This window comes from Ptychodera flava, chromosome 17, assembly GCF_041260155.1.
Source record: "Ptychodera flava strain L36383 chromosome 17, AS_Pfla_20210202, whole genome shotgun sequence".
Classification (NCBI taxonomy): domain Eukaryota; kingdom Metazoa; phylum Hemichordata; class Enteropneusta; family Ptychoderidae; genus Ptychodera; species Ptychodera flava.
The window spans coordinates 6,301,475-6,318,645 of NC_091944.1; the positions used below are offsets into that span (position 1 = coordinate 6,301,475).

Here is a 17,171-nt window from a genome sequence, read left to right on the forward strand (position 1 = left end):
TTCTATTTATTGATAGAACCGACAACAACCACATCACAGCCTACCACGACCACTCTGGTGCCCCCAACTACGTGTGTCTGCGACTGTGAATGGACAGAATGGATGGATGACGAATTTGGTAACAAGATAGATCCCGAAGCACCAGGAGAATTCGAACTGATACCCGTCCTTAGGAACCACTACAACTTTTGTGAATCCCCCGTAGACATCGAATGTGCTTTAGCGGTACCGCCGCATGTGCCATATGACCTAACCGGGCAAGACCTGACATGCGATGTCAATCATGGATTGGTGTGTTTCCATGTCGACCAAAGGCCACCTCTTTGCTACAATTATGGCGTCCGGTTCAAATGCTGCGATCCCGATTGTGAGTGTACAACAATATCAACAACTAGAGTGACACAACATCAACGACAACAGAGCCACCAACAGTTACGACGCCAGTCACACCAGAGACGACATCAGTCAGCAGCACAACAACAGTTGCACCAACGACACTATCTGCCAATGCTGGTGAATGGACAGAATGGATGGATGACGATGAAAGAAAGGAAGACATTCTATATGCTGAGGGAGAATTTGAATTGCAGGCTGACTTAAGACATCTTTATGACTTTTGTGAGTCACCTGAAGATATCCAATGCCGATTAGCCGTAGAACCACACCTTCCATATGACCGAACAGGACAAACCTTGTCATGCGAGGTCGACCCAGGCCTAGAGTGTTACCATGTCGATCAAAGACCACCGCTGTGTTATGATTACGAAGTTCGTTTCCTGTGTTGCTGGGAACCTTGCGACTGTAATGCAACCACGGCTGTGCCAACAACTACAACCGCATCACCGACCACAACTCTAAGTACCACTACAGAAGTTCCGACAACAACGACAAGGCAGCCTACAACAACCACACAAACCACTACCAGTGTGCCTACAACAACCACACAAACCACTACCAGTGTGCCTACCACAACCACACAAACCACTACCAGTGTGCCTACCACAACCACACAAACCACTACCAGTATGCCTACGACAACCACACAAACCACTACCAGTGTGCCTACAACAACCACACAAACCACTACCAGTGTGCCTACCACAACCACACAAACCACCACTAGTGTGCCTACGACAACCACACAAACCACTACCAGTGTGCCTACGACAACCACACAAACCACTACCAGTGTGCCTACGACAACCACACAAACCACTACCAGTGTGCCTACAACAACCACACAAACCACTACCAGTGTGCCTACCACAACCACACAAACCACTACCAGTGTGCCTACGACAACCACACAAACCACTACCAGTGTGCCTACGACAACCACACAAACCACTACCAGCGTGCCTACGACAACAGAAAAATCAACAACTGCAACAGTGTCACCTACAACCACAACGTCGCAGCCAACAACCACAACATCGCAGTCAACAACCACAACACCGCAGCCAACAACCACAACGTCGCTTCCAACAACCACAACTGAGTCACCAACAACTACAACGTCACAGCCAACAACCACAACATCACTGCCTACAACAACAACATCGCAGCCAACAACCACAACATCGCAGCCAACAACCACAACGTCGCTTCCAACAACCACAACTGAGTCACCAACAACTACAACGTCACAGCCAACAACCACAACATCACTGCCTACAACAACAACGGTGTCACCAACGACCACAACATCAACAACAACGACGGAAGGTACAACACCAGCACCTTCCACCTCTACGACGGAGGCAACCACCAGCATCTCACCTACGACCACAACGCACACAACAACGACTGAGCAAACAACCACCCTGTCGACAACAACATCCCTTCCAACAACAACAACCCAGTCAACAACAGAAGAGACAACAACTACAGTGAAGACTAAGCCACCTACCACAATTACCACTGTTACAGAAACAACTCCAGTCATTACCACTCTGACGACCACGATGATAACTTCGACAATGCTTCCACCGTCGACAACGAAACCACCACCAACAGATCTATGTGAGTATTAATGTCCCGATGGTATGTCAGAGTTATCAAAATATTTTGTACTAAACTTCGCTCAAAGTGCATTAAGTAAACATGATTATACTTTAAAATGTTCACAATCAACACTATCCAGGGTCACACAGCAATTAGCATCCTCTTGTTAAAACCTCTATGCTATCAAAATAACTTTTCAAACATTCAGACTAATTTCATCACACTGTTTTCCAAAGGTATGTGTTACGGATTTGGAGATCCGCACTACGTGAGTTTTGATGGAAAACGGTTTTCACATCAGGGCAACTGTACATACATTCTTGCACGTCCACAGTCTTCGCTGAGCTTCCAAGTTCTGATCACCAATGTCGAATGTGTGGAGATGCCTGGCACTACCTGTACCAAAAACGTGACAATACTTTATGATGGACATACGTTGATACTCATGAACAATTATCAAGTAAGTGGATTCATGTACATGCTTCATTCGACATAATCGTAGTCCCTTTAAATGATGGCATTGAAGTAAAAATGAAGTGATTGCACACCGTCTTTTTATCGATTGGTCTGTATGGACACTTTACTATTACCTGGTTATACTTTTTTCCATATAGCTACGACCATAATCGATATTATTCAATTCGTTACAATATTTCAAGGCCCCCAGCCCTGTTATGAAGAGTTACATTTACAATTAAAAAACTTAAAATTCATAAGTTGGTTCGTAGTATACAATTAACCACTAAAAATTATACACTTATTGTTTCCGTAAAGCAAACGCTTTATAGATAACAAATATATGAATATAAATAGTTTACGCAAACTACTCTCACTTGAAGATTGTAACAAACGCTTTATTTTTAGAAATGACATCTAGTAAAATCTTCACCCGGAATAAGAAAATGAATGTCTTTTTATAGACGGGGTATTCTAAAAAGACTTCGAAGAGAAATTGTTCATTTTGCCTTACAGTATCTTTCGTTAAATGGAATACCTAAGATGGCGTGGTGTACCCATGCCAATACCAACCCATTCGGTTGATATTAACAATAACTGCTGCGCAGCGATGTTTTACAACAGACATTGAGATGTGCACGGTAAACAGGGTCAAATTTTGCGGAGCTCAGAAACTATTCTTGCTTTCTTCAAATTTGAGGGCCAAGCTACTGTGGTTCAGCAGTCTGCTAGATTTCATGTTCCGCATTTCTAACATTTTGCACTTTCTTCGACTATAGCTACGTTGATTTCTGTGGCATTGTTATGGTAACCCTAAAAATGTGCTCGGCTCATGTAATATGAAGAGGCTTGATTTGTTGTTTGATGAAAACAGTTTGAATAATTATTGAACAGTCAACGCATACATAAACGGCGAATTACTAACCCAAATCATTACCTGTGATCATGAAGGTTGAGTACGATGGTGAAGTCCACAGACTACCTCACGATCACAGCATACACTTCGGTGACATTGAAGTCTGGATGTCAGGTATACAAGTGATGGCAACCATCAAGTCGGTTGGTTTGCTGGTGCAGTATGAACCAATATTCTACACGTTCACAGTAGCCGTGCCTTACAATTGGTATTTTAACGACACTGAAGGACTTTGTGGTAAGAATCTTAAATCCCTACTCGTGATTTCATTTTTGGTTTAAAAGCAATAAGAAATTACTACTTATACAATTTTATACAATTTTGACAAAAGTCCTATATGACAATGAAGGTATATCACACTGTGTTATAACACGCCCCAATGTGAGTGCAAATCAGTGCATTTTCTTGAATAGGAACACCTAGGGAGCTTAGCGGCCGGTGAACGATGTACTGACCGATTTCCATGGTTACCTGGTACAGTGAAGCCCTTCGACGTTTTCGACGTCAAAGTAGTATATATCCATACGCGCACTACTATTTTGACTTTCGTTAAAATCTGTTTGATACTGATCGTAATGGTAAAATTGAAAATGCCCTGCGTGTAACCAAATGTCATATAGCATTAACTGTAAAGAGGCAAGAAATAAAAATAATATTGTCTAAATACATGGGTATGTGTGCCCTGCCGCCAATAGACAATTTGCCCTCCTGGCGTCGGGCAAATTGTCACCTGCTTTCGGGTACATAAACCCGTGTATTCAGGCAATAATATATACTACAGCTCTAATGAATGCTATTAGTTCTCTTAGCCTTGGCGTTTCGCCAATCCACATACACTGATACAGATATGTTTTGTTGTATTTTGTGTAAAGTCATTAGTCCGTTTCACTACAGGAACATTCTAAACCATCTGCCCACATTGTTGAACAAATGCAAGTAATACTAAATCTTCAATAACTACAAGCCCGATTTCAAATAACAACTAAAGAGTCTTCATTTTATGGTATTTTGACTATCTTTTCATTCATCAAACAAAATCACCATATCATTCCACAGGACCATGCAATAATGACACAAGCGATGATTTCATGCTTCGGAACAAGACGGTTGTAGAGGATCTTGATAAATTCGTCGAGGATTGGGAAGAAAACGGCAACGAGACCTGTGGGCCATTGCCTCCTAACCCATCTCCCTGTCCCCCCAAGGAAGAATCTGACTGTGACGCTTTGTACGAGGACCCATTCAGGCCATGCCATCCATTTATCGATCCAGACCCATATTATGAAGTGTGCTTGTACGATGACGGCATGGCTTACCCTTGTAATTCTTCAGGAGCCTGTCCTACACTTGCTATGTATGCACAACGGTGCTCTGAAATAGGAATTTGTCTTGATTGGCAAGACGATGATTTATGCCGTAAGTAGATGGATTTTATGTCATCAAAAAATAAATAAAAATATCATTTATTGGTCGAAGAAATGGAGCTATAGCAATTAAAGCTTTGCTCATGTTGTATCTGTATATTGCAATTTTAGCACCGATGGAGTGTCCCGATGACTTGGTGTACAAGGAATGTGAACAAGCCTGCAGTGATCCTGAAGATGTCTGTTATGAAGATGGCGAAAGCTGCACACCGATTCCAACCCGGGGTTGCTTCTGCGAAGATGGATATTACCTCAAGAACTACACATGTTGCCGTAAGTAGATCTGGATGTACAAATATGTAAGAAATAAATCAAATACATAGTAACTGTTCTCTAAGAATTTTATGATCACAAAAGTGCATCATTATAAATTTAAATTTCCTACTATCAGAAACAGCCTAATCATTATAAATTGTGAAGAAAGCAAATTTGCTTACTAAATGAGTCAAAGTGATAGCCTTGTCTTAACATTTTTTATTTACTTGCAGCATGTGAATGCCCTGACCCTACGCCACCCTGTGACACAGTGGAGATTCGTACAATTGATGTTGGAGACTGTTGCCCAGAATATGAATATATCTGTGGTAAGACTTGTGTACAGACTGTTTGACGTAGCACTTTTAAATGTTCTCAAAAGTGTGACGAGTGTTAAATAGTTTGACTGAAGGTTGCTTTGATAACTATCGTGTATGCCTGAGTAAATGTTGACTTTTCCGCGGCTGCATTGCTAACATAAAACATTCTGTGATCAAGTAGGGCAGTCTAGATACATGGTTAGTACAAACGATTATGTCATTCATTGATGTATGGACTCATCAACAGATAGGTATGTATATACCTAATTGTACACTCAGAGTAATATTTGGGAAGTTGATATGTTATCCGGTGGGTTTTATCGTGTGTGTTTATGCAAAGCGTCTTTTGTTGATGTATTGATGCCTGACATTCGTATCTACTTTCTAAAGCAACAACACCGCCGCCTACAACTACGACCCAGTCTACGACGGAAGTGATAACAACCACAGTCAAGACTAAGCCGCCGCTTACAACCACTGTTACAGAAACAACCCCAGTTATTACCACTCTGGCGACCACGATGATAACTTCAACAATGCTTCCACCGTCGACAACGAAACCACCACCAACAGATCTATGTAAGTATTGACGTCACGACAGTATATCAGATTTATCTCGGAATCTGCGTCAATTTCATGATATAATGAACATTGTTGGTGCAATATCATGATATAATGAAAATTATTAGTGTAAACGACGAAAATATCGTTTGTGATGGCATTCCATTGTTACAATAGTTCATTAGAGACATCGAGTGTTAAAGTAAAGGCCTAAGAAAATTACCGTTTGTTTTCAGAATGACAAGCATGAATTGCTCTCAAACCAAAGTCAGAGAGCATACAGGATCTTCTTTAACAAACACTTTTACTTGTTTTTCAATCACGCTCATCATTTTATCATGACTTTTTCCAAAGGTATGTGTTACGGATTTGGAGATCCCCACTACGTGAGTTTTGATGGAAAACGGTTTTCACATCAGGGCAACTGTACATACATTCTTGCACGTCCACAGTCTTCGCTGAGCTTCCAAGTTCTGATCACCAATGTCGAATGTGTGGAGATGCCTGGCACTACCTGTACCAAAAACGTGACAATACTTTATGATGGACATACGTTGATACTCATGAACAATTATCAAGTAAGTTGATTCATGTAGTACATGTTTTCTTTCGACAAAATCGTAGTCCCTTTTAATAGTGGGATTGAAGTAAAATTGAAATGATTGTACACAGTCCCTTTATACTTTATTATATATGGATGCTTAACTATTACATAGTAAATATAATATTTACCATATAGCCATGACCAAATTGATATTATTCAATTGTTTGTTGCATTTGAAAGCCCTGTCCCGTTGAGAAGAGTAACATTCAATTGATAAATTTGGTATGAAATATACATTATATTACCATTCTCTGTCCGTCGTATTTCAATTGGCCGAGCTGAACCACGTGACTGCCCATGAATGCACAGTGATGTTAGTTTACACACCCGTGAATATGGATAATATCATCACTTTACCGTTAAAAGATAAATTGGATAGATTGTGATTTGTACAAACTTCATAATCAATCACAAAAAACATTGAGCACTTGTGGGGCAAGTTTAGACACTTTTTTCAAAAAATCTCTGGATTTACAAACTTTTTTTACAGCGCGCACTACTAACTGACATGTTGTAGAGCCTGGTTGTCTTTCGCGTAGGTAAATTTTCGTAAATTTTGACGGTTTTTTGGGGGTTCGTTGATAATATAATAAAAATAACAGACTCCGCGCTGACCATCAACGTTTATCTATTGGCACGAGCGAGAGAAAAGCCAAAATTTAACGGGCGAGGCTTGCCGAGGCCGTTAATTTTCCTCTCGCCCTTGCCCATAAATAATCGTTAATGGTCAGCGCATCGTCCTTTATTTCCATATTAATATGAGCACTTTAAATCATATTGTTATTTATATTCTTGAATATAACTAGTTTACGCAAACTACTCTCACTTGAAGATTGCAACGGAAATGTGGTCAAGTAAAATTTTCTCAAGGAAGAAACCGAATGTATTTTTTTCATAGACGGGGAATTCTAACAAGAACTCTAACAGAAATCGTTCAGTTTTCATACCTTAAAAATACTTTTCTTTAAATGGAACACCATTGATTATATGCCATACCCATGCCAACACCAATCCAATGAGATTACATTAACAATAATTGTTACATAGTGATATTTTACAATTGCCATGTGCACGTTAAACACAATCGTTTTTGTGAAGTTCCGAAACTATAGTATGTTTGGTTTGTTCAAAGTTTGGGTCAAGCTACAGTAGAATTATGGTTCTGCAGTCTGCTAGACTTCCGCATTTCTGAACATTAGACAATTTCTTCGACGGTACCTACATTAATTTCTGTTGCATAATTGCTATTGTAACCTAAACATCAGCTCAGTTGATGTAATGGAAGAGAGGCTCGATACGTTATTTGATTAAAATAGTTCAAATTGAAAAGTCAACCCAAACGATAAATTACTAACCCAAATCATTACGTGTGATCATGAAGGTTGAGTACAATGGTGAAGTCCACAGACTACCTCACGATCACAGCATACACTTCGGTGACATTGAAGTCTGGATGTCAGGTATACAAGTGATGGCAACCATCAAGTCGGTTGGTTTGCTGGTGCAGTATGAACCAATATTCTACACGTTCACAGTAGCCGTGCCTTACAATTGGTATTTTAACGACACGGAAGGACTCTGTGGTAAGAATCTTAAATCACGACTCGTGATTTCTTTTTACTTTAAAAGCGATAATGAGTTACTACTGATTCAAAAAAACTTAGTACATGCCTTTGTTTTCCAAATGTTGCTAAATGGCCATTCAAATACGTCATAATTATCTTTGATTCGATGTTATACTACTACAACTTACAATAACGATTGACCTAGTATATGATAATAGCTAACTACAGAACACACATATCTTTATCTTGCAAATTCCGTGTTCCTACATTTTATCGTTATGATATGCAGATGAGATTAATAATCTGTGGCGGATTTGTTCTATTCAATCTATCAATCAAAGCAAAAACACATTAATATTTGCACAAATCTAATTGCTTCAAAAACTAATATTCAACGGACATTATGTATTATGTGATATTGACAAGACATGAATCAAGTGCGGCATATAAAGTGATCGTGCATCGATTTAAACTGGTCCCATAAAGGCGTTGTCAACTTTAAGGCTATGCGAGAGATGATTTTTTGTTTTTTTCTTAAAAAGGCAAGCATTATGTCTCGATTACAAAAAAATTAATACATTTAGAATAAAAATGTAAAAGTTTCTTAAAAATTGCATTTCTATATGATGGCATTGAAGTAAAATTGAAGTGATTGCACATAGTCTTTTTATCGATTGGTATCTATGGACACTTTACTATTACCTGGTTATACTATTTTCCATAAAACTACGACTATAATCGATATTATTCAATTCGTTATAATATTTCAAGCCCCCCTGCCCTGTTATGAAGAGTTACATTTACAAATTAAAAAACTTAAAATTCGTAGTTGGTTTGTAGTATACAATTAACCGCTAAACTTATTACTTATCGTGAAGCAAACGCTTTATAGATAACAAATATATAAATATAAATAGTTTACTCAAACTACTCTCACTTGAAGATGGTAACAAACGCTTTAATTTTTAGAAATGAGATCTAGTAAAATCTTCACACGGAATAAAAAAGAATGAATGTCTTTTTATAGACGGGGTATTCTATCAAGTCTTCGAAAAGAAATTGTTCAGTTTGCCTTCCAGTATCTTCCGTTAAATGGAATACCTATGATGGCGTGGTGTACCCATGCCAATACCAACCCATTCAGATGATATTAACAATAATTGCTGCGCAATGATTCAAAAAACTTAGTAGACGTCTTTGTTTTTCCAAAATGTTGCTTAATGGCCATTCAAACACGTCATAATTATATTTGATTCGATGTTATACTACTACAACTTACAATAACGATTGACCTAGTATATGATAATAGCTAACTACAGAACACACATATCTTTATCTTGCAAATTCCTTGTTCCTACATTTTATCGTTATGATATGCAGATGAGATTAATAATCTGTGGCGGATTTGTTCTATTCAATCTATCAATCACAGCAAAAACACATTAATATTTGCACAAATCTATTTGCTTCAAAAACTAATATTCAACGGACATTATGTATTATGTGATATTGACAAGACATGAATCAAGTGCGGCAAATAAAGTGATCGTGCATCGATTTAAACTGGTCCCATAAAGGCGTGGTCAACTTTAAGGCTATGCGAGAGATGATTTTTTGTTATTTTCTTAAAAAGGCAAGCATTATGTCTCGATTACAAAAAAAATAATACATTTAGAATAAAAAAGAAAAAGTTTCTTAGAACTTGCATTTCTATTCAAAAATAAACCGTATATTCATATGTTTGTAGCTTGTAGGATATCAGTGATGTGAGAAAACAGACATTGTACCACAGATATTTAAACGTAATCTTGACCAACACGTATTTAATGTATGGTGCCATACGTTAACTTATTCCCATATGTTAACTTATTCCCATTGATCGTTCTGACTCATGTCAGTTAATCTCTTTTGTTCCAAATGATTTACCGGTTGTAAGTTACAGCTGTCTTCTTGTTTTGTGAATAATTACAAATTATTATCATCATTCATCGGAGTAATACAGATATTTATCATCGAGTATTTCCTTAGATAAATTACGATAATATTTAAAAGTTGGCAAATTTCCTGAAACATTCTATCAACTGCAAGTTTTGTAGGTTACTATGACAAATTTGACTAGATGTCAGCCTGATGTCGACTAGATGTCAGATTGACTTGATGTTTCAGATTGACTTAGTCTTGCAAATTGCGGATGAACAAAATGAATGCAATAACAAAAAAATGGTAAAGACTATTTGTGGTTTTTTTCACATTCCTGATGAACAAACTTAATGTAAAAAGTTGAATGATAATTGAAATATTGAAATTTATACAATTTTGATCAATATATTGCCCATATGACAATATAGGTATATAACACTGTGATATAGCTGTAATGAATGATGTTATTTCACTTAGCCTTACGGCTTCACAAATTTACATATACTATTCGACTACACATAACGTTCCTCCACCCGCTTCACTGACGCATGTATTTTTTTGTATTTTGTGTAAAATCATTGGTCCGTTTTATTACAGGATTATTCTCAACCATATCCCCACATTGTTAGAGAAATGCAAATAATGCTACACTTCAATAACTATAGGCTCGATGTCAAATGACAACTAAAGAGTCTTGTATTTATGGTATTTGACTATCTTTTCATTCATCGAACAAAATCGCCATATCATTCCACAGGACCATGCAATAATGACACAAGCGATGATTTCATGCTTCGAAACAAGACGGTCGTCGAAGATCTTGATAAATTCGTCGAGGATTGGGAAGAAAACGGCAACGAGACCTGTGGGCCATTGCCTCCTAACCCATCTCCCTGTCCCCCCAAGGAAGAATCTGACTGTGACGCTTTGTACGAGGATCCATTCAGGCAATGCCATCCATTTATCGATCCAGACCCATATTATGAAGTGTGCTTGTATGATGACGGCATGGCTTACCCTTGTAATGCTACAGGAGCCTGTCCGACACTTGCTATGTATGCACAACGGTGCTCTGAAATAGGAATTTGTCTTGATTGGCAAGACGATGATTTGTGCCGTAAGTAGATGGATTTTAAGGGGGCGCTGCACCCAACACAGCATATTTTGCTCAAGAATTACTTTTTTTGCAAATATTTATTCAATTTTTATTTAATTTGTTAACCCAAGATTAAAATATTGGTTGGTTCGCCTTGTAGCTTGTCAAGCAGTCGAAAGTGTTTATTTATGCCAATGTGTGCAAATCACCCGATTTCCTAGCTTCTCTTTCCTCCCAATTTCGAAATTTCGAAATAATTTAACTCCACTCTTGCTGGGTCAAATTTTCTGAAATTTTCACATTATGTTATTTAAATGCTATATATCAAAACGAATATTTTGTTTGGCAAGAAAGTTCTTGTATTTTGAATAAGAGGCATTTTAAATCAATTTTTGAGTGTCAGTCTTTAAACCCTTGCCATTTCAGAATGAGGATAGATAATGCCAAATAAAATAGTCGTTTTTTTCTACATATACTCTTTTTTTAAGTGAAATATTACATTTCAGAAAATGTCAAGTTTTTTACTTAAATTGATTTTGATCATTGATACCAAAATTTAGGTATTTTACCCCAAGTATACACTCATTTCATCCTTCGGGTAAACTACTGCTACCATACTAACTTTAGAGTCTCTGCTTTTTGAAAATATATAGTATGAGGGGGTTTCCTTGTCATCTTTGATGAGAAATATTGCTTTGAAAAAAACTGCGTTGGCAACATGCAGCTCCACCTTAAATTGTCAAAATAAAAATAAAAATGTCACTCATTGTAGAGCATCTGGTCGAAGAAATGGAGCTACATCAATTGAAAAAACTTTACGAATGTTGTATCTGTGTATTGCAATTTTAGCACCAATGGAGTGTCCCGATGACTTGGTCTACAAGGAATGTGAGCAAGCCTGCAGTGATCCTGAAGATGTCTGCTATGAAGATGGCGAAAGCTGCACACCGATTCCAACCCGGGGTTGCTTCTGCGAAGATAGGTATTACCTCAAGAATTACACATGTTGCCGTAAGTAGATCTAGATGTGCAAAAAATCAAATACGTTGTTGTGAAAGCCTGTTGTTATCGCCGATGATAGATGAAATGACATTTTGCACTTCATATAAAAGCTTTGAATACAAACAATATGATCAGATTTTTAAAAAAAAAACTTAAAAAGCAAACTAGCTTTACTCCTTACCGAACGAATTTAACTGATCTTTTATTGTCCATTTACTTGCAGCATGTCAATGCCCTGACCCTAATCCCCCTTGTGACCCAGTGGAGATTCGTACAATTGATGTTGGAGACTGTTGCCCAGAATATGAATATATATGTGGTAAGCAGAGTTGTGCATCTATTGGTTATTTCAGAGACGCCAGCAATGTTGGTCATTTAACAGGATTTTGCAATTTCAATGTTTCACAGGGACACTATATATTTCGACTGGCATTGTAGTCATAAGGCTGTGCATATCAAATCGATAATAGATCTATTCTACAAATCTTCCTAAGGGAATCACTGACTTAACGCAAGAAATACGACAACAACAATGTCCTGCAACATTACTATCTACGCAATGAGGTTTAAATTTGATGAATGTGTAGTGTCATGAAATCTGCATGAATTGGCTCGATTTCTGTTTCCTTCTACGTTACCTAGCATAAAACAATTTTTCTGACCTGCCTTCCTCATGAATATAATGGCAAATATTACCCTCAATGTATATTTGTAGCAACAACGACCAAGCAAACTACAACTACCGCTACAACCACTTCACCAACCACAACAACAGAGGGAACCACTACTGTAACTACCACTTCACCAACCACAACAACAGAGGGAACCACTACTGTAACTACCACTTCACCAACCACAACAACAGAGGGAACCACTACTGTAACTACCACTTCACCAACCACAACAACAGAGGGAACCACTACTGTAACTACCACTTCACCAACCACAACAACAGAGGGAACCACTACTGTAACCACAACTTCACCAACCACAACAACAGAGGGAACCACTACTGTAACTACCACTTCACCACCCACAACAACAGAGGAACCACTACTGTAACTACCACTTCACCAACCACAACAACAGAGGGAACCACTACTGTAACTACCACTTCACCAACCACAACAACAGAGGGAACCACTACTGTAACCACAACTTCACCAACCACAACAACAGAGGGAACCACTACTGTAACTACCACTTCACCAACCACAACAACAGAGGGAACCACTACTGTAACTACCACTTCACCAACCACAACAACAGAGGGAACCACTACTGTAACTACCACTTCACCAACCACAACAACAGAGGGAACCACTACTGTAACCACCACTTCACCAACCACAACAACAGAGGGAACCACTACTGTAACTACCACTTCACCAACCACAACAACAGAGGGAACCAGTACTGTAACTACCACTTCACCAACTACAACAACAGAGGGAACCACTACTGTAACTACCACTTCACCAACTACAACAACAGAGGCGACGACAACTACCAAACGTACAACTACATCAACAACAACAGGTAAGTGTAACCACAGACAATAGACAGACTGGAAACGCTGCATGCCTTTTGTTCCATGGTCGTCTCGGTAAACTATTGGCTTTTCATATTAAAATGAGCTTCAAAAGTGTTAAACTTTTTGGAGGCTTTGTTTGTGGTTGATAATTACACGAGATTATGCGAAAAATACGGCGAGATGGCATCGTACTGCCAGTCGCGTAGCAACCATAGTTACCGTGTGAGCTCTCAGGCCAGAAACACTGCTTCACGCCAATCAAAACATAACACGCCAGCAGTTTCATAAACATGTCCTTCCTTGACGCACGTGTAAAAGACAGTATGACTGACCGTAAACCATTGAGTAAACCCAGACATTATCGATAAAAGACTTTCAAATTTGGTTCAAACACACTCATATATTCATAAACATATGAGAGGAATTTTTAAAACGGTAAAACTCACTTTCCTGAAGCTCAAAACACTCCCGTTTTCGCCAGCACGTCAATTCCGCCCAGCACCACACGAAAATAACAACACAAACTTTGCCGAACATACTTTCGCTTAACAATTGGCGAAAGTCCGAAAATTACCGAAGGATGCATGGTCGGCACTCTTCGGAAAAGAGAGACGAGAGCAACCTGAGGCGAGGCGAACATTGATGGGTTACGTAACCGCTCCACGCCTTAAACAATACCCGTTGCGAATCTGTCTATGTTTGTCTGTGGTGTAACCACACAAAAAATAGTCGCTATGATCTAATTTAACAATACCTAAAGTTAATATTTTTTCGCCGCAACTTCGTATGCTGACAGTCGTATTTGATGTTCTTGAATTTACTGTTTGCGTATTCAGCGCGTAAGGGGGATTTCACCTCTGTGTAAGGTGATGATTAATGAAAGATAAACCTATCTTAAACTGCTGTCTGACAAACTCAATTTTTTCGTGCGCAATCTCAAGCACAGTTCTTCTAATGTTTAGAATGCGTATACGTAGACATTGATCATGACATTCATTTTTAGTAAGGCTGCAGTTAAAGTCAAGGAAACCGAATTAGACTATGTCTGTGGAAAACTAGTATGGTTTACAAAGAGGAAAATGACTTAGTAAACATGTATTTTGTAATGTGGTTTAATGCGTATCCTGTTTGTTTGTTTTTGTAACAGAAGCAACAACTACGGCGGAGCCAACGACAACAAAAACTACCACCCCTGAGGTAACTACTGTGACCACCACAGAAGAACCGACCACACCACGTAAGTGCTGGTATATACTTGCATGTTAAAGGGAAACAGGGTCCTTCATAATTTCATAACAGGATTCCATGTGTTGTGGTTTCAATATTAGCATTATCATGTCTAGTCGTCTCATCTGTTTTTCCTTCTTTTAGCTTTATATCAATGGCATGTAAGAAAGGAAAATCGTTGATTCGAAGCTAAGGTTCTGACTTTTTAGGTGGGCAGTATTGAATGACTAATTGAAATGGCCTTTTTTCTTCTTTATAATTATATAGCACAAAAGCAAGGATGCCGGGCATTCGTATGGCAACTCGCACCAAACAAGACCAAAGACAGTAATAACTGCACCAACGTCGAGACAATCGATGTCGGGGAATGTGACGGAAAATGTCGGTCACATTCTATTTGGTCCTTTGAAGAGAATCGGTTCGCGGAAGAATGCGGTTGCTGCCACCCGTCCAAGACTGAGAGCAAAACCATGGAAGTGGTTTGTCCGGGTAACAGTTACAAGCAAGTCGAATACCAGTACATAGTGGAGTGTTCCTGTCTGGCATGTGCAGACTTTCCGGAAACAAAACGTTAAACTGAGGGAGTAGGCATGTAAATACATCTTGCTTGTAACATGGCCAATATAAATGCCTACTTAAAAATTCCCCAAGCTTTAGCAAATTCCGTCCCCCAAATTTATAACCAAGTAAAGGCGACATGCATTCCAACCCCTCTTTGAATTCTGCCATGTCTTCTCAGATTTTATTTTCACATTTTCCCTTCAAATATACTCGCACTATGCAACTATACTCAAGATTTGTTCATGCTCGTTTTACATTCATTAAAATTAATCATTTACAGAATTTTGAAAAACTGTTAAGAAGATTTTAGACATCAGATAAATTTCTCCTACAATTAGACAGGCTGCAGTACAGTTAAGCTCTGAGTTCATTATTTTGCACCAATAAATTGTGACACTTTTTTGTGATTTGAATTGATGCATTGCAGATGAATTAACTGACTAATGTTACTGCGATGGCGGTAACGACGATATAAAAGCAATGCAACCAATTTATGCTAAGATTACTATTGCCGAATATTGATAAACGAAGGAATGGTAATCAAAGTGATAATATCAAATTTACAGTTGGATTTACATTTCTTCGAAATATATTATTTGTCACTGCTGCTTGTCTAATGCTCTATTTTATTCTATTGTAATAAATGCTTACGTCATTCACGAAAATGCTTCTGGTAATGAACATTGAACGGACTTGTATGTATGTATGTATTAATGTATGTATGAATGTGTGTATGTATGTATGTATGTATGTATGTATGTATGTATGTATGTATGTATGTATGTATGTATGTATGTATGTATGTATGTATGTATGTATGTATGTATGTATGTATGTATGTATGTATGTGTATGTATGTATGTATGTATGTATGTATGTATGTATGTATGTATGTATGTATGTATGTATGTGTGTATGTGTATGTGTGTATGTATGTATTTATGCATGCATGTATGTATCATGTATTTATGCATGTATCTATGTATAGAAAGTAGGTGTGTACGTTGGTAGATAGGTAGGTATAAAAGTGGTAGACTCGGTCGAACGGATGTGTGGCTTGATTGATGGATAAATGAATTGATACAACACTTTGAAGTGGCCACATTATGACGCACGTCGCTCTATATTACTCATAGGCCTTAATCAAAGCAATATGATGTACGTCAAAGGATATTGTTTCCAGAAATATTTCCTACATAAGTTGTGATGAGGTTTGGCGAGTAGCTTCAGAATTTTGTGACACGTGCACTTAGTCCAACAGCTTTCTAGTTTCATATTTAGTTTGGATTCTAAAGTAAATAATTGTTTGTGAGAAGAGACATGTTGTCTATAAATTCATAAACCAGTTGCCGATATATTGAAAGAGACTTTTCTCTTGGGATTGACAAGAAATTGATAAATTTCCTGCTCATGGAACAAATAAGCGAACATCGCAATCTTCTGCTCCCGAAAGTGTAATATTAATAGTCTCTTAAATTCTAAATGATAACTATTATTTTATTCTCGAAATATCTTTATCAGAATGCGCGGACGTACCTTTGTTAAACGTTCGTCCTGTGATAATTTTGTAATGAACATGATAGTGCAAACAATAAACGATGGAATAAGTCAATAGATTAGAAATAATACAAACCAAGCGATGTATGAGAAATTTTGAGAAGTGTTAGATTGACTATGATACTCTGCAATGAGTGAAAATCACATATTTTACTTGTGCATAATAGTG

General features: G+C 38.1%; 1 protein-coding gene across 1 annotated transcript; it reads left to right on the plus strand.

Moving 5' to 3' along the window:
* Positions 1-524: 524 nt before the first annotated feature.
* Positions 525-16,110, plus strand: LOC139115257 (mucin-2-like). The gene is made up of 9 exons (XM_070677240.1): positions 525-2,022; positions 2,241-2,464; positions 3,412-3,613; positions 4,433-4,792; positions 11,971-12,132; positions 12,347-12,442; positions 12,839-13,662; positions 14,805-14,894; positions 15,152-16,110. Exons 1-7 carry the CDS (start codon positions 531-533, stop codon positions 13,183-13,185), a joined length of 2,883 nt encoding a protein of 960 aa, XP_070533341.1. The 5' UTR covers positions 525-530; the 3' UTR covers positions 13,186-13,662; positions 14,805-14,894; positions 15,152-16,110.
* Positions 16,111-17,171: the final 1,061 nt, after the last annotated feature.

What these genes read in the sequence shown, in the direction of transcription:
- LOC139115257 (XM_070677240.1), top strand. Translation starts at nt 531, where the DNA reads ATGGATGACGATGAAAGAAAGGAAGACATTCTATATGCTGAGGGAGAA. An exon ending in CGACACTGAAGGACTTTGTG is followed by an intron (nt 3,614 to 4,432) that starts GTAAGAATCTTA and finishes ATCATTCCACAG; the next exon opens with GACCATGCAATAATGACACA. An exon ending in AGAATATGAATATATATGTG is followed by an intron (nt 12,443 to 12,838) that starts GTAAGCAGAGTT and finishes GTATATTTGTAG; the next exon opens with CAACAACGACCAAGCAAACT.